The sequence below is a fragment of the Eriocheir sinensis genome, chromosome 55, assembly GCF_024679095.1.
Source record: "Eriocheir sinensis breed Jianghai 21 chromosome 55, ASM2467909v1, whole genome shotgun sequence".
NCBI classification, from domain to species: domain Eukaryota; kingdom Metazoa; phylum Arthropoda; class Malacostraca; order Decapoda; family Varunidae; genus Eriocheir; species Eriocheir sinensis.
This window is the reverse complement of record NC_066563.1, coordinates 5,565,528-5,584,065: the sequence shown is the minus strand read 5'-3', so window position 1 is coordinate 5,584,065 and position 18,538 is coordinate 5,565,528. Positions and strand designations below refer to the sequence as shown.

Here is an 18,538-nt window from a genome sequence, read left to right as displayed (position 1 = left end):
GTAAGCGAAGGAAGTCTTACAATTAAAGGAAGATGAAACCCAAGAAAGACAACAAAGGAAAAAGAGGAGCGTACCAAAGGAAAGATGGAAGCAAATGGAGATTACATAGAAGGGGAAGAATTTTAAAGGGAAGAAGAGATATGCAAAGGAAGGAGAGTGTGCTAAAGGAAGGGGATGCACAGGAAGGAGTGTGGTCAGTAGGAACGTGCTTGCCATAGGATCGGGTGTGTACTGATGTTATGGAGAGGTTGGAGCAGAAGGTGTGTGGGAATGGGGGTTGGGGGAGGCGGGGCAGGAAGACAGTTGTGCAGCGAGTGAATAGGAAAGAGGAGGAGGAGGAGGAGGATTTATGGTACCCCACACTTTCCTTTCTTACATCATTTTCCTCCCATAAATTATACACACACACACACACACACACACACACACACACACACACACACACACACACACACACACACACACACACACACACACACACACACACACACACACACACACACACACATATCTTATTCCTTGTTATTATTTTATCATATTACTTTATTATTATTGTTATTATTTATTTTTATCATTATTGTTTTCTTTTCACTTTTCTGCCATTGGTTTCGTGCTCTGCCTGGGTTTCTAGTTTTCTGTATTACTTTTATTCAGATGTCCTTCACTTTCTCGTTCTCTGTTTTTCATTGCATCAACAAGAGCGGATTTTTGGTGTTTATTACTTCTAAACTCACTCGCTTTTGTTGATATATCTTGCCTTGTACCCATGCCACCTTCGTAAAATTGAAAGTCATCATCATCATCATCATCATCATGACTCACCTTTACGAGCAGGGTTACAAGGGTGCAGGGCGAGCTATCAACAAGAGTGAGAGTATGCGTTGATTATTCTCATCTTTATACGATCGTCCTCTGAAGTCTCGTTGCCAAACCCAAACCTTCACTGCCACGCCTCCGCTGCGTCCCGCCCTCACCCCGTAAACATTCGCCTGGCCTTTGTTGTGTTCGATGTTACACTCAAGATAAAAAAGAGACAAAACAGAGTAGAAACTTATTATATTTAACGGTACGGGAGCAGTTTGTGTCTTGTTATCAGTTACGCTTCAGAAAAAAAGAGACAAGAGCACAAACGGTTAATATTATTGTTGCTGTTTTTTTAAGGTAAGAAAAGGCAGACCAAGAAGTAAACAAAGCCACAGGAATAAAAATAAATACACATCCGTCACATACTGCCACACCTTCCTGGCCTGACCACGCTTACCTCAGTGTCTCTGAACTCAGGTTGCACTACCCTACTGACCTGACCTCAAGTAGGGTGAGGGTGTTGAGACAGGTCCACGCCCATACTCAGCCTCAAGCAGGTGTGGTTTGCGAGAAAAGGTTACCGAAAAGGAGCAGATGATTTGTTAGTATTTAAAGATGTATTCCTTTATTTTCTTTATCTACATTTCTAAGAAGAATCCAGTCGTGCCTCGGTCTGGTCCTCTCAGGGGTCGTTGCCACCGCCGCCCCCACCCTCTCGTCCGCCCCCATAGCAGTGTAGCCTTATAGATTAACTCTCGCGTAGGCAGGAAGAGCTGGGAGCGGAGATGCGGGTGTTTTGTGTTCACGATAACTGATGCTGCTAATGATAGTTACTCCTCTTCCTGCTCCTCCTCCTCCTCCTCCTCCTACTCCTACTACTACTACTACACATATAATAATAATACTTATGTACATTTCTCCCTTATAGTATAGTTTCGAAAGACAAATTTACAGTGAAAACCGTGCAACGAGATACCGAAGGATATAAGTTTACTTTTGTGAGACTCAATTTTTCCTCTTTTCAATTTAAAGAAACATGCGCACTCCCTGTCAAATCTGGGCCATCGAAACAAGTGATCATATGAATTAGTTGATATATATATATATATATATATACATATATATATATATATATATATATATATATATATATATATATATATATATATATATATATATAAGTAATTAAATTATGATGACTTTTTTACAGTAAAGGAAGCAGCTCAAGGGCAAAAAATAAATGAAAAAAAAAAAACGCTAAGCACTGCTCCAAAAGTAAAGTGGCCAAAGGAGAGGTCAATTTCGGGCTCCCCACTAAGCTAGATTAATAAAACTAATTAAACACGCACGTCAAAAGAGGTATTCCCCTAGGCACGAAGGGTTGAGTGTACCTGTTAGTCTGAAAACAGGTGTACAATCACATGGTTTAAACCCACGCGTGAGGACGAGAAAAGGTTACGGTAAGCCTGTGCGGGGGAGGGAGGATTGAAAAAAAGTAAATATCAAGCTCCGGAGCCGTGTATTTTCATTTACCAGCGGTTTACGGAGGGTTTAAAGTAGGATGAACGATTTTTAATAGTAGCGAGGTATGTTAAAAATCGTAGGCTGGCCGAGGCTGGTGCGGGCTGGTGGTCATCTTGGGGACGCCAGAGAAAGGATTTGACACCGAAATCTGGATAATCTCATGCTCCGAGAACTGACTTGGGTGTAAATCTGAAACTACAGGTGTAACGAGTCTTAATGCATGGGCATCTGTTTACCTGTAGTTACTTTAATTGTTATTAATTAATTGCTACCGTTACAAAGACATGGATTACGGATACATCAATACCAGAATAGGATTGAAAAGGCTGGTGATTTGCTGTATATTATTGAATGTAGGGATTAGTTCCACCTGCAGCGCTTCAGCCTACATCCCTAATGCGTTGGAATTATTCGTAGGGAGATTATTGAGCTAAACATAGGCGTGGCTGCTTGTTCCTTCCTTCCGCGGCGTCCACCAGCAGTACCTCCCCGCCCCGCCCCGCCCAGGTGAGGGAGACGAGTGGGTGCTTTGGTCCGCGTCACCCCATCCTTGCAACCCACCAACCACCTGCTGCTGCTTCCGGGCGCCTGTTGCTTCGTTCTGGTTGTCGATGGGCATTTAATGCTTCATCGATTTCCTTCTTACACGCACCCGATAGTATCTCGTTTAACTGTAAAACGTATTATCAAGAGTCAGATTTTTAACTAGAATATAAAAAAAAATAAGTACTGCATTATGTTTATTCCTCACGTGCAGCCTCATCCCACTTAGCTACAGGAAGGCAAGGGTTGGAAAAGATGGGGAAATGACTACCTCGAATCTATGGTAAAGTTTCGCTACAGGTGTACCATTCTGTATTTCCCCCCGTCTGAAATTCTCCCAGACTGAAATCTGGCCCAGGATAGATCTCCCCGAGAGGGAATTTTGACCCAGGATAAGATTCCCTCCTCCTTGCCAATAATCCCCCCCCTCCCCTCCCCCCCCCAACACACACACACACACACACACACACACACACACAACCACAATATCACTAAACAAATGAAATAATGACATAAATTAAACCGTCATTCTTTTAACAATACTGATGTAATGTATACAAGAAATTCAACTTTTCTAAGTCTTCAATAATAAGGGATGATCCAGGGTAAGAAGGACCACTAGCGGGAAGCATGAAGTGAATGTTTATAACTATGGCCGTAACGAGTCAACGCACCGCATTACAAAAAACAGTAACTCCAACATAACAAGGCAAACTGACAAATCACTTTAGCCTAACAATACAGTGACTCGATCATCACGAGACAGGGACTTCAGCATTACGAAAATAAAGAAACAAAGTCAACAACAGGCGATGTAGAGCAAAGAAGGCCTTGTGTAGAGCAGCCGAGTGCCAGATTACCCCGAGCAGTAGTAAGGGTAGCAACACTCCCCGGGGGAAACTTCAGTCAGGGGGGAAATTTATCCTGCTACACCGGGGAGGCAATTTCAACAGTGCAGTACGACAGTATCTAACCCCCACGCCCGGCACCGCGGTCCTGCAAGCGGGCGGCGGCGGGGGACCTTTCACTGGGCACGGGACGACCCAGTGATGATCTTAACTTCGTGTTCGTGTGGATGTCCCTAACCCATACCCGTATACCAGCGCATGGAGGCGAGCCACGTGAGTTTCCTGGGTTCCTTGGCGGCCTGAAGCTTAAGTAGAGGTGAGTGAAGTGGGTGGGTGAGGCGCCGCTGGACTTTTAAACAGCGGATGTGGGCAGGTGTGTGGACGGTTACGGGGCCCTTCACTGGCCGCCGCCACCCGCCTCCGATGATTTTGGTGTTTCCTCCTTTATTCCCCGGTTAAGACAGGCACCTGCACGTCCTGGCTAAGGCGGGTTAAAGGAGGAGTCTCTGTTCTCTTTAGCTCCTTTGTTGATGTGGTGCAGTTAGTCCGTTAATGTATGAGAGCGATAAAAAGTTTGTCTTCCCTTTTGCAGTGGGATTTAAATTAGTTGGTGGCTCGTGCGTTTTCTCATGGCAGGATTTAGGGATGACGTAATAATCACACACACACACACACACACACACGTAGAGGCGTATAACATGACTATGACTGTGTGGCCTTATACGTCATGCAAGGCTAAGCTCTTTTCACAGCTGACCAGAAATCATGATGAGAATGACACCCCAGCCCACATACACACGTAGTAGGGGTAGGGGTTGGGAGGGGGGTAGTCTGAAGGGAAAGTGATTGTCTCTTCACCATAGGAGTGGACTAATGAGTGTTGTCCAATCGTCTACTTGAATTACACATATGACTTTTCTTAATACACTTCCTTGCCTCTCTTATTCGTCTCTTGCGTCTTATCTATGTAAAACGAAAGCTATTTAAAGGACACCATCGCTACCTATAAAACAAATTAAAACCTAGCTCTGTCGTGGGGCGTACCGTATGACCGTATGTGTGATGTATGGTAACCTAACTATAATAAGGAAGAGGTGTAGTGAACGAAGGGGTCATGTTGAATAAGCGAATGAACGCAATGAGAGGGTATGGTAGTCTGTTTATGTTCTGTGAGTGTATAGAGACGCCGATGGTAACTTTAAAACGTAGAGATTGTATGTAGTGAAGGATTTTTATGTTGCAGGGAATGTGGTATGAATTTAGATGTGTGAGTGAAATGTAATCAGTTAGTTATGTTGCGTTTTGTGCAGTGCTGCCTTCAACTGCTTAAGCTCTCCCACTTCATCCTTAACCGTTCTTGCGCCCCCCTCCTGCCCCTCATGTTTCCTCTCCCCCCTCCCTCCCTCTCAACCCCTAATAACCTGTTGCCGCTTTCCTCCTCCCCCCCCTCCTTCCATTGTATAATTTTACCATTTTTTACTTAGTTTTCTCCGACCTTTGACACTCCTTCCTTTAGTTCCTTTTACCGTTTTGTGTGCAGAAAGTAACTTTTCCTTTATAGTTTTCCATTCCACCTTTTTCCACACTCTGTACTGCCTGGGGGTTGGGATGGCATGCTTCTCCCTTCTCCCTTGTTGTTTACTTGCAACAGTAAACTATCAATCAATCAATCAATCTTTTTTCCTTTTAGCTTTTTATTAAGTTAACGAGACTTTCCTTTAACATGGTAGGCTATATATCCATCTTTTTCATCCGTTTATTTTTTCTCTATATTTAAGCTTGGAAAGGTGAAAGAGAAAATTTTGACTTGTTGGTTTTTAAGTGCAGTGTTTCTCTAGTACACATAAGAAAAACAATGAACAAAGAAAGTTGTGGGTCGTGTTTCTGTGTTTTTTTCCCCTCTGGCCATCATTGTCAGACTCACCACGATCTCCATGTTCACTGTTTGCCAAGATGAACTATCACTTTCGTTCAGGGTGAGAGGGAGTGACCGACCCTCTGCTTACACTCGGAAGGCTCAGGTGCCAGTCTACTCCCGTGTGCAAAGAGATCAATCTTATAAGTAGTGCCGTAACTTTATCAACAGTGCAAATAGAATGAGATAAGTTTTGCATCAACTCTGTACCTTGTATCTGTGTTTCGCCATTCCCTCTTCTTGTTAAATGGCTTTCTTTGACCTCCCAAAAAAGTATAACTAAATGGCTTCTCTCAAAACCTCTCAAAAAATGGCTTTCTTTGGCGTCCCCAAAAGTATAACTAAATGGCTTCTCTCAAAACCTCTCAAAAAGTTGCTTTCTTTGATCTCCCAAAAAGTATAACTAAATGGCTTCTCTCAAAACCTCTCAAAAAATGGCTTTCTTTGACGTCCCGAAAGTGGAACAAATGGCTAATGATCGACGTGTTTTCCCGGCAGGGCGTGATGCGTGGCGAGAGCAGTGAAGCCGTGGTGGGCGGGATAGGGGACATGGTGCGGCACGAGGGGGTGGGCGTGAAGGGAACGGCCAGTCCACCCCTCAGCGCTGCCGTCTCCCAAGTGTCCCTGGCTCCGAGTGACCTGACCACCAGTGACCCCGACCTAGTCACTTCTTCAGCGTACTCCTCCGCGGCGTCTTCCCGGCCTCCCTCATCCTCGCAGGTGTCCCTCCCCGCCACGGACCTGGACCTGACCCCCGAGTCCCCATCGCCGTCAGACCCGCCCTCCAGACCCGCCTCCTCCTTCGGCCTGGTGGCACCCGAACTCACCTTGCCCGCCCCTGAAGAGTACACGGCGGAGACAGGTGAGTGACGGATGCTGGTCAAATTTGTTGTCTTGTTATATCATCTCGGTGGAAAGTCGTGTTAAAGTTGCTCTATAGTTGGAGGGACAAACAGTGTACGGCTGGGGCGGAACTGCATGGCTATATCCCCGTAGTGCTTCAGCCATTGACTCGTGTGATTAGGAAGGAAGTGCATGGGGCGTGGAATCGTTAGCAGCGCATATTATGGTTGAAGGACAAACAGTAGTATACTCATAGGCTGGGGCGGGACTTAATGTACGGTACTACTATAGACTATGTTCCCGTAGTGCTTCAATCATTGACTCGTGTGATCAGGAAGGAAGCAAAAAGGGGCGTGGCATCGTTAGCCACGCATGTAGAAGGGACAAACAGTAAGTTGATAGGCTGGGGCGGGACTGTATGTATATGTTCCCTGTAGTGCTTTTAATATTGACTCATGTGATCAGGAAGAAAGTGGATGGGGTAAGGCATCGTTAGCAACGTATATAGACTCTGTATCCAGTTGCATGAAGGGATAAACAGTAGGCTGATAGGCTGGGGCTGGACTGCATGTATATGTTCCCTGTAGTGCTTTAAATATTATGATTATATTGGGATCAGGAAAAAAGTGGATGGGGTGAGGCGTCGTTAGCAGCGTATATAGACCCCGTATCCAGTTGAAGGGACGAACAGTAGCTGCAGTGACAGGCTGGGGCGGGGTTGTTGGTGGATGTGCCCCTGACTGAACCCGCGTGTAATGTGTGGGCGTGGGCGGTGGTGGGTGGAGGGGCCGCCGGGACACACTGAATCACGAGGGAAAGGGAGGTGAATAATTCGCAGGACCGGAAGTGGAAATCCTCTCACTCTCAGTTATCAAACACTTGTGACTACGTAGGTTGTAATACTTTGCCTTCCTGCAACAAAACAACTCAATGGTGTGCTATTATAAAGAGGCTTATGCGTATATACACTTGTTTACTTGATGGAAATACTGATCTCGTGTACCAAGGAAGTTAGAATGTACATGTGCTTCACTGTTCTAACCTCCATGCCAATATTAAACCCTACAAATAAGGCAATGCTCATGAGGCGACTAAAAAGCATGTTCATTGATAACACACACACATACATTCACACAGTCACGCACGCACACACACACACCGCCCCTCAGTGCCTGCTTTGAGGTGCCTAGTGTATGACAGTCTGCACGCGTTTCAGTTGAGTTCCCGACTAGCCCGCGGTCGCTCAAGGGTGGAGGCCGTCGCGCCGCGGGAGTCTGCTTCTTGGAGACCGACGAAGTGCTCACCACGAACTACCTCACGCCAAACTACAAGACGGGTGAGTCCGGGGGGGAGAACGAAGCCGGGAGGGGCGATGTAAGCTCCTATAGGGTATCTTGAGGGTAATTTAGATAGCTTTAGAGTATAGGATGTTTATGTAAAATGTTCACAGTTGTTGTATCATTATCCCTCTGTGTAATTATCTTTGTGCGTAGTAGTATTTCCGGAGCTGGTGTTATCTCTAGTGGAAGTTAGTACGTCCAAAGTATGACTGGATAACTAAAGTAGAAATATAAATAATGGAGATAGTTGGACACGTACTGAACTATCCTTTTTACACCATTTTGATATATTTGTAGATAGGAACGCCATCTATAGTTATTTAGCATCCTGTAGGCTATGAAAAAGAGTGAAAGTGTGTGCGAGTCCAGAGTATGGCTAGCTAACTAAAATAGGAAGGCAAACGGGCGTAAGTCACTCCCGGAGAGGTATATATGGGAAGTGAAGAGGGTGCTGAAGCCCTCCAAAGACCCTTCCCATGTCCTAACTTTCCGTTTCCCTATTGTCTCAACACCAGAGAGTAGTTCAGCATGCTCTCTAAAGACAGATACTCTCTTTTCACACCACACTACATTCACACAACATACACACTTTTTCCCCAAATTTTACAAATTCAAAATGGCGTACCTTAACATAGCCTCGGAGTCCCCGCCTGGGGGAGTACTCCTACACGTATTCCCGACCGTCTTGGAGACAGGCCCATCATAATAGACCTCTTCCTTACCTCTAACACTTCTGCTTACTCTGTCAAACTGTTCTTTCCGTTGGGCTCCTCGAGATCCGATCACTACCTTACTTCTGTATCCTGTCCTATCGCTCCTGTACATCCTCTGGACCCACCGAAGAGGCGATACTTCTGGCATTTTGCTTCAGCTCGGTGGGACGACCTGAGGATGTTTTATTCCGATTTCCCGTGGAATGATTACTGCTTCCAGGAGAGAGACCCCTCTGTGTGTCCCCAGCGCATCGCAGGGGTGATTGTCTCTGGAATGGAGGCACATATTCCACGTACTTTCTCTACTCTTCATGCTAAAAAGCCTTGGTTTAATCATGCTTGTTCTCGAGCTATCAGAGATAGAGAGGCAGCTCACAAAAGGTACCAGAGCCTTCCCACTCCTGCTAAACATAAACATTACATTTCTGCCCGGAATAGTGCCAATCTATTCCTCAACTTACCGAAAGCTCTTTCATCCATAGTAAATGTCAAAACCTTGCTTTTTTCTAATTTTTAGAGACTTCTGGCACCTGGCCAAAAATATCTCCTCCAATTTCAGTTTTTCATCTTTCTCTCCTCTCCTTAACCCTGATGGCAGCACCGCCGTCTCATCTATCTCTAAGGCTGAACTTTTCTCTCAAACTTTCTGTAAAAACTCCACTCTGGATGATTCTGGGCATATCCCTAATGCTCATCCCCCCCTCTGACTCCTTTATGCCTGTTAATACGATTCTTAATTAAGAATGATGTTTTCTATGCCTTCTCTGACCTCAACTCTCAGAAGGCTTATGGACCTGATGGAGTGCCTCCTATTGTCCTTAAAAACTTTGCTTCCGTGCTGACACCCTGCCTGGTCAAACTCTATCGTCTCCGCCTATTAACATCTACCTTTCCTTCCTGTTGGAAGTACGCCTTCATACAGTCTGTGCCTAAGAAGGGTAACCGTTCCAATTCCTATAGCTTTACTTTCCGGTTTATCTAAAGCTTTTGAATCAGTCCTTGACCGGAAGATTCAAAAGCACCTTTCCACTTCTGACCTTCTATCTGATCGTCAGTATGGGTTCCGCAAGGGGCGTTCTACTGGCAATCTCCTTGATGGGCACAACTCTTCGCTTTCTAAACTGCCCTCTTTCGGATTCTATCCTTCTCTCTGTTCCTTTTATCTCCAGTTTCCTTTCCAGCCGTTCTATCTCTGCTGTGGTAAACGGTCGCTGTTCTTCCCCTAAATCTATCAACAGTGGTGTCCCACAGGGCTCTGTCCTATCTCCCACTCTCTTTCTGTTGTTCATTGATGATGATCTTTCCAAAACGAACTGTCTTCTCTACTCATACACTGATGACTCCACTCTGCATTATTCAACTTCCTTCAACAAAAGACCCTATCAACAGGAATTACAAGACTCCAGACTGGAGGCTGCAGAAAGCTTAACCTCAGACCTTGCTATCATTTCCGATTCGGGTAAAAGGAACCTTGTCTTTCAGTGCCTCAAAAACCCAATATCTCCACCTACCAACCTGACACAATCTTCCAAACACCTATCCCCTATTCCTCAACCACACTCAGCTGTCACCTTCTTCAACACTAAACATCCTCGGTCTATCCTTAACTCAAAATCTTAACTGGAATCTTCACAACTCTTCTCTCACTAAATCAGCTTCCTCAAGGTTGAGCGTTCTGTATCGTCTCCGCCAGTTCTTCTCTCCCGCACAGTTGCTATCCATATACAGGGGCCTTGTCCGCCCTCATATGGAGTATGCATCTCACGTGTGGGGGGCTCCACTCACACAGCTCTCTTGGACAGAGTGGAGTCTAAGGCTCTTTGTCTCATCAGCTCTCTTCCTCTTACTGATAGTCTTCTACCTCTTAAATTCCGCTGCCATGTTGCCTCTCTTACTATCTTCTATCGATATTTTCATATTGACTGCTCTTCTGAACTTGCTAACTGCATGCCTCCCTACCTCCCACAGCCTCGCCACACACAACTCTCTGCTCAAGCTCATCCCTTTACTGTCCAAATCCCTTACGCACGAGTTAATCAGCATCTTCACTTTCATCCCTCGCGCAGATAAACTCTGGAACAATTTTCCCTTCATCTGTATTTCCTCTTACCTTACACTTTAACTCTTTCAAGAGGAGGGTATCAGGACACCTCTCCTCCCGAAATTGACCTATCTTTCGGCCACTCCTCTGAGTGCTTTATAGGAGCAGCGAGTAGTGGGCTTTTTTTTTCATTGTTGTTTCCTTTTTTTTTTTGCCCTTGAGCTGTTTCCTCTGCTGTAAAAAAATATATAGAGAGATAAAAAATATTGGAGATAGATGGACAGCTACAGAACTATTCCTTGTAAAACATTTTAATATGTAGATAAGAAGCAAAAGTTGTTTAGCATCCCCTATAGTCTATGACTAATCCATTTTTTTTTTGCTACTCTATGCTTCAAGTAACTGTAGGTCTTAGTGAGAGTTTAAGTAATGAGTATGACCCCATGGTATGCTGTAGTAATTGGCGGCTTTGCTTGCAGATGATTTTGAGTCCTATGATGACACTCCTAAGCAAGGCAATGGCTTTGAAGTTAGTAGTGACCTAGAGGAGGATTACTTTGAGGAGTACCACCTGCCCAACTCTCATGAGAACGCATTCGTGAGGCACAAGAGTTTTAGGCGCAAGGTTCACCTGACGCCCATTGATGCCCCCGACGCAGAGAAGATTGAAGGCCTTGTTCGCGCAGGAGAGTTCCAGAGACATGGAAGTATCAGGAGGAAGATGGTGCCAGAGGAGTCGAGCATAGTTCTCGAGAATGGCCAGAGCCCCTCCGAGCTTAACGAGAGCGCCCAGGAAACTCGGTCCAACATGAATAGTGAGATGACAGGAGCATTTGCTAAAGACTTGAGAGAAATCGAGAGTATGCTTGATGATGAAGTTGGAGATGTGTCTGATATAATTGGTGATCTGTCAAATGAAAGGAGTGAAGAGAGAGGCTTATCCGTGGCAGATATTCAGGGCATTACGTCCACACCCAAGTCCAGCCGCACAAACACCGGCTCAAACGGTGATGCTGAAGGCTACTTTATGAGCCCTAAAGAAGAAAACATTAGTGATGATAACATGAGCATAGAACAGACCACAATGATGAAGGTTCGTGAGTGTTTGGACTTTACTAAGTTGAAGGATATCTATGTTCTCAGTGGAAGACTGCAAGACATACTCACTGACTTAGAAGTTGAAGAAATTCTAAATAATTCTGAAAAGTACAGTGAGTACGTGAACAAAGAAGTCATAGAAGCACTACACAACTCCGTGCAGGAGCAGCAGAACTCGCTCAGTATTACTGGTCAGTTTGATAGTGGCATTTCATGTCCCAAAAAGGTAATTTGTGTTGAAGGTGTGGAAGTAGAGCAGGAAGATGATGCTGACATTCGGGCTGTGATTGATGACAGTGATCCTAGAAGTGAAGAAGATCAAGGTAACACCTCCAAGAGGTCCTCGTGTGCATTTGTTGATGATGACTTTGAGGATGAGGCTGCTGGCTTCAGGCTAGAGCATCGCAGGTCCTTCAGACTTGGGAAGGAAGGGAAGAAGGAGGTGGAAGTTGAGGGGGTCTTTGTTGAGAGCAAATCACAAGACATTGGCCTGAAGAAGATCAAAGCCCCAACCATAGACTTGATTGAAAACACTTCAGACGAACTGAATGATGTCCCAGACCTCTCCAACACTGATGTCAGCCAGTCACAGGCTGGGGAGCCATCCTCTGCCATCCCTGAACCTTCCACTGCTGAGCAGGGTGGTGAGACTCCAGCCTCTGTTGTCCCAGATATTGTCATCACTGATGCCGCAGAGTCTGTCATAGATGAGGACGACGAGTCTATGTTTTTACCAAAGTGTAGTAGGTACACAGGAAGTGAGTCTCCTGAGGTGTCAGACACCTCCAATGACATCATCCCAGAGGAAGGTATGTAGCATTTTATTTACTGAAAACTATTGTCGTATAACACGGCTCTACAACTCAGCTATGTGTAATAATTACCTTCTTATTAAGTTGCATTTTAAAATCAAATATAAGCTGAAAGACAATGTCATGGTACTTTTAAAGTTTAACTTTGATTAAAAGGAAGAAAATTTCTCAAGACTCCTGCTCACAAAAAATCAATATCAGTTGTTATACAATAGTTTCTTTTGCAGACAAAACCAGATTTGAGGATTATGAAATTTCACTTCACCGAAGAAGAATATCTGTGGCTGAAGACATCCTTCGATCCCCCGATGATGACAGCATCTCTGTTGCCTCGGCCTTCAGCCAGCGGAGTGACTGTGAAGATGAAGTTGAGGTGAGTGACAAAGTAAAAAATGTGTTGCTTTGTAGCTTATGATTCTAATACACTTAATTTGTTCATATTCTGTACAAGATGGTTTGGTTTGAAAGTTGTGAAGTACCTAGGACATAAATTTGTCCTATAGTTATGAAGATCATCTCAGTCTCTGTTGAACATCAACAGAGCCTCAGTATAGCTCCATGGGCTCTTATAAAGTAATAAATATTATTTTAGAAGGATTGTGGTATGTCATTACAAATTTTGTCCTTTATATTTCTTTCCACATCTGTATAAATGAGTATGTATAACTCTGATGTCCTGACCCCTCAGTGAAGGGGTGCCCATGTTGATATAGTCTCCATTTCTTCTTTTCATACTCTCTTTTTGTAACGCAAGCACTTCACATCTTATATGCCCCCCTCATGCAGACCTCAACTCTTTCAATCCAACTGACTGGCTGTCCTTTAACAAGTTGACATCTTTTTGTATTTGCTTCCATATATGTAGTAGTGTGTTCATGAACTTTTTGCTTTACTGCCCTTGCTAGAAATTCATTCCAGTTATTCTGCCCATCCCATCATTCTGCTCCCTTGCTCCTGATAACCCTCCTCCTCATTCAATGCCCTTTATTTCCACTGTTGGTTAGGTGCCGGAGGAAGGGATGAGGGGAGGAAGTGGATAATGGGAAAGTAAGGGAGAAAAGGGGAGAGTAAGGAAAGGGGGAAAGGGAGTAGACGACTGGGTTGAGGGTTAGATTAAAGATTGGGGGTTTAGGGTAAGAAGATGGGGGAGGAGTATTGACATTGCAATGAATTTAATTTCTGATTTCTTTACCATCAGGATGACATAGAAACCTTCAAAACCAAGATCCCTGCAGCACACTTCAAGTTCGACAGTGATCCGCACCTTGAGCCACTGCCCCTCCCGCCGCCACAGCTGATCCCGGAGCTCACAGCGGCCGAGGAGAGCTTTGAGGAGAGGCACTGGAGAAGTATCGTGATCGGTGGCGTGTGGCACAGGATTGACATGAAGGTTATTGCTCCGTATAAGAAGGTGGGTTAATCATGCTCTATAAAAGTTATTTTCCTACTGGTTTCTTTATAATTAGTTCAGTTGAACATTAATATTTGCATAGTTTTCTGAATTGCTGATTTGTGTTTCATGCTGTGTAGCCTATCTGCCTATAGAGGTCATACTCCCAGTTCCTTCAGTCATTCCCTTGAACGACTCTCCACAAAAGAAAAGCCGACTTCTCCCAAAACCTTTCTTTTATGCTTGTCCACCTATCCACTTACTTATTTCTTGCTATAGTCCATTTCTTAGTCCACAAACCCTTCACAAGCAGCTCATCCCCACTTCACATCCTTGAATACTAAAGTACATATGTAACTAGATATATTTTTAAGGATAATAAAAGTCATTCGTCCCATTCAAAAGTGTCTTTACCATTTGATATCACCCCCACCAGTGCGTGAGTCACGGCGGTTACCTCGGCCAGAACCAGAATGCCGTTATAGTCATCAGCGCCTGCCAGCTTCCTGACCGCTCTCGCAGAGACTACAATTACGTCATGGATAACTTATTCCTGTGAGTTCGAGGGTGGTGGTTAGAATTTACACTTGCAGTCATGAAATGCTATATATCATCGAAATGTCCTGTGCAGTAAAGTCCTCTTGACATCCATGATACAGAATGCATATTTTTGTTTAGTGTAATAATTGTTTCCTTATTTCAAGGGAAAATATGTAGCTCTAGTTTGAAATATGATAAAAAGTATATAACTAAATACACCTTTGATGTCTTTACTGTACAAATCTTAACTCTCCAGCACATAAGTGGCATAAAAACTGGCCAATATGGCAGGCAATGTGAATGTGTTAGAACGTACACTCTCATTATAATGGTGTATTTACAATTTTTCATTACAATATCTTTATTATAATGAGTAGCCACTTTGAGTTATGCTAGCATTATATTTGTACCTCTAGGTATGTGTTGTCAACTCTGGAGCAGCTGATTGCTGATGACTACATCTTGCTCTACCTTGCTGGAGGAACCCCAAAGTCCAGCATGCCAAGCTTCCACTGGCTGAAACGAGCGTACCAGATGATTGACCGGAAGCTGCGCAAAAACCTCAAGTCCCTCCACGTGGTGCATCCAACCTTCTGGGTGAGGGCCGTGGTTGCATTCTCCAGACCCTTCATCAGGTGAGTTGAACCATCCTCCTGGACGGCATCAAGTATATGAGACGCACGCCACAGTGAGGCCACAAGTGATACCTTTTGAAAACAAGGAATACAATTTTAAAGCTTCATAAACAGCAACCCTTTTTTTCCCACAGCACCAAATTCTACCGCAAGTTGACCTTTGTGAACAACCTGACTGAGCTTGCACAGATGATACCTCTGGACCAGCTGGACATTCCTGATGCAGTGAAACAGTAAGTTAGAATCATCCTGTTGGTTATACACTATTTAGAGGTTCATGAATACAAAAGTCTTCTTTTTTAATTCAATGAAGTCTTGGGTATGTTTTCTTCTGTTGAGTTTGTACCATGAATCTCCTCTTATTATTTTAACACGTTGTTCTTAAGTTTTTTTTTAAGCTTTTCTTTTTAACATTTGGCCCATAGCAACAAAGTTTCAAGATCTAAAAATGTTCATATATACGGTTACATATACCATTTCCCTTCATCTTCTGATGTCATGAAAAATTTTCCAAAGTGATTTCATAAAACTTAATTTAATGTTTCACTGTTCTTGATATTTTTCCAGTGACTGTTATTTACACATCCATGCATGCAATAACGAGAGATTTGGTACACAGAAGATATTTTCTTCAGTGATTTTTAAGCTTTATTTCTCTTTCCTCCTGTCTTTAAAAGGGAGTTTCCTGTAAGTAAATGTTTCAAGTCAATTACTTGCTATGATGAGCTTCAGTAAGCAGGTTGGCAGTAGATGAAATATTCCACAATGAGATTAAGTTTGAGAACTGTTTCATATTTCCTTTACACTTAGTATTGAAGAATTTATGCTATAAATTATTATTTTGACTAATATACACTAAAATTGAATTTACAAATCAACTTTATAAGCTTATATATAGCTAAGTCACCCTATTACTACAAAAATCTAATGGTCAGTGATGTGTGTTGTGTCTTTGTTTCAAGTTGATTTATCTATATTTGACATGACGGTAAAACATTTATCAGTGTATCAGGAATGGCAGCATCTTAATGACTGTATGTCAACCCCTGTAATTCAGTTCTTGGAATACTACATATGCACCTGGGCATCTAGGAGTGTTGAGCAGCTTGTAGTCTTATATATAATATAGGTGCTATCTAAGTAACCATTGCTGGGATAGCAAAATTAGAGAGTATTATTATTATTATTATTATTATTATTATTTATATTTTTATTATCATTATTATTATTATTATTATTATTATTATTATTATTATTATTTTTATTATTAAAAATATCATCATTAATAGTCATGCTCTGAATGGCAAGCGATGATTGAACATAATATATCTTTTAGGCTGTCCACCATGATTATATATTTTCAAGTTTTCAAAGTATAAAATTTACACAACTTTATTTCAGGGCGGATTTCGAGATGATGATTCGGGAGAAGAAAAAGAACCTTGGTAAGAGGCGAGGCTACTCCCTCACATCCAGATGAGGGCCTTCAGGGGGCTGAAGACACAAAGGCCTGCTCTCCTGTGCTCCAAAAGGATGCCAACAGCTGATATTCCCATCCAAGTGCCATGTACTTCACCACTTGGAAATCTGGAATCTCATCTAAACTGTATATATGTTAGGAGTTGCTTATTCTCTTCTCATATTGAATCAGCAAAATCATATTTCCCTGTAATTAAATCTCCTCATTAGTGGTTTGTAACAATTTTATAATTCATCATTTCCATAGCAACTGTATTTAGAAAGGTGAAGCACATAAGAATATTGGCAAGATTCACACGTGGAAAATTGCTGCAGCAGCAATTTCTTTTTAAACTGAGCTGCCTGACAGTGTGCTGGCATGTGGTCTCTCCCTCCTTGGGATGTTTGATGGTTCACATCCAAGCTTCTCACAAAGTAGGGAAGCATTCTGGTCATAGTTACAAACTAATCTTGTCTTGTGGAATGTTAACTTACTGCAGTGCATTTCAGAAGTGTACAGTTACAAAGATAATCTTTATTTCATCAGTGATGAAAGTTTTAGTGATAGCACTTGTAAATAATGCAAAGTTGTGATAGAATGTGATACATGTATGTGTAAAAGTAATAAAAGGAGAAAGTAATTTAGTGTGAGGAAGTTTGTAATAAGCTAACTTGTTTTTGGCCTCGTGCACTTTTCCTCCGGCAGTATCTCATTGGAAACCAGGGAACAAGGAAACCAAAATTCCAGGTAGATGAGCTGAACTTGTCTGGTCTGGCTACTATGTGCAATTCTTGGGGGCAGTGTTGCTCTGCTGCAGGGGCTGCCTCTGTCTGGAGAACCTTCTGTTGTGACTCTGGGTAAGAGTTACTGTGTGCCAATAGCGAGTCGTCTTTATCCAAGCACCAGGTAGATATGGAACAAAATAACAGTTTGGGTATGCTTTAAATGTAAATATGGAGGCTAGGGTTTACTTGAGAGGATATATTTGTTTGGAGACAGTAATCTGAGGCTGAGAGGCTATGGAAGTGTTTTGACATACTAGATATAATTTGAGGGCAGTTTTATAATTTTACTGCAGCTAGTCTGACATTCCTGTTCAAAGATGCTACCGAAATTTTTACAAATTTATATACAGTAAATTTATGTGCCTTTGACAAACAAATTCGTCTTGGTACAGGAAAAAGATTTACAGTCCTGTGCAAAATTTACATTCCATTAATAGTTAAAACATTCCAATTAAAGAAATGTGGAGTTAGAGGTGCATGTAAATACCATGATCTGCTAATGCATTATTAATATTTATTTTAGCAAGTAAGTGATTTCAAATGTGCTGATAAATAAAATCTTCTGCCTATCAGTGTTGCTTTTTGATCATGTTTTTTGTAGGATATAAGTGACCACTTTCTTATGTCCTTGGGTATTATACCTATGGGTGGCAAGGGCTGGAAATTCTTTGTCAACTAATGTGGTAAAGAAAAACTACTGGATTCCTTATTCTCTTATTTGACTTATCTGACCAGGTAGTAATGTGGAATTCATAGAGAGAAACATAAGCAGAAGAGGAAGATATGAGGAGGCTGAACACCACGGAAGATATGGCTAACAGTGGAGGCTCATACCCCGTCCAACCCCACCATTGGGAATAAATGGACGTTAAATGATGATGATGATGATGATGATGAAACAAGCAGAAGAGAACAGGACATAAGATTTAAGATATGTAGACTAAGGATGGTGTGGCCCTTTACTCTATTTGCACTGTAATTAATGGGGAAGCCTTTCAAATCTATTTCTCTGCATATATCTGTCCTGTGTGGAGCAAGCAACTTCATATCAGCCACAGATCAAATTTAACAAAAACTACAATGAGAAACTGAGCCACGTGAACTAAAATCAAACGACCAGGCCCATAGGTTACGTGTACTGAATAGGATAAAGTCAATTACTGTAAACACTTGTTGCCATTAAATCTGAGTGCTGTTCATATACCCTACTGGAACTAATATTAAAAAGCATATACAGTGTTTCCCCTA

At 42.8% G+C, this 18,538-nt stretch overlaps 1 protein-coding gene across 4 annotated transcripts in view; it reads left to right on the top strand.

Moving 5' to 3' along the window:
- Positions 1–17,862, top strand: part of LOC126983964 (uncharacterized) — a 72,776-nt gene extending 54,914 nt beyond the window's left edge. For 2 of the 4 annotated variants that reach the window (XM_050837235.1, XM_050837237.1), the window contains exons 2-10: positions 6,133–6,496; positions 7,694–7,813; positions 11,051–12,478; positions 12,709–12,854; positions 13,680–13,892; positions 14,308–14,426; positions 14,828–15,046; positions 15,181–15,279; positions 16,448–17,862. In XM_050837235.1, the coding sequence (XP_050693192.1) occupies positions 6,139–6,496; positions 7,694–7,813; positions 11,051–12,478; positions 12,709–12,854; positions 13,680–13,892; positions 14,308–14,426; positions 14,828–15,046; positions 15,181–15,279; positions 16,448–16,526 (2,781 nt within the window). In that variant the 5' untranslated portion in view covers positions 6,133–6,138 and the 3' untranslated portion in view covers positions 16,527–17,862. Of the gene's footprint in view, positions 1–3,772; positions 4,036–6,132; positions 6,497–7,693; positions 7,814–11,050; positions 12,479–12,708; positions 12,855–13,679; positions 13,893–14,307; positions 14,427–14,827; positions 15,047–15,180; positions 15,280–16,447 lie in introns of those variants that run through there. The other 2 variants (XM_050837234.1, XM_050837236.1) reach the window with 2 other exon arrangements.
- The last annotated feature ends 676 nt before the right edge of the window (positions 17,863–18,538 follow it).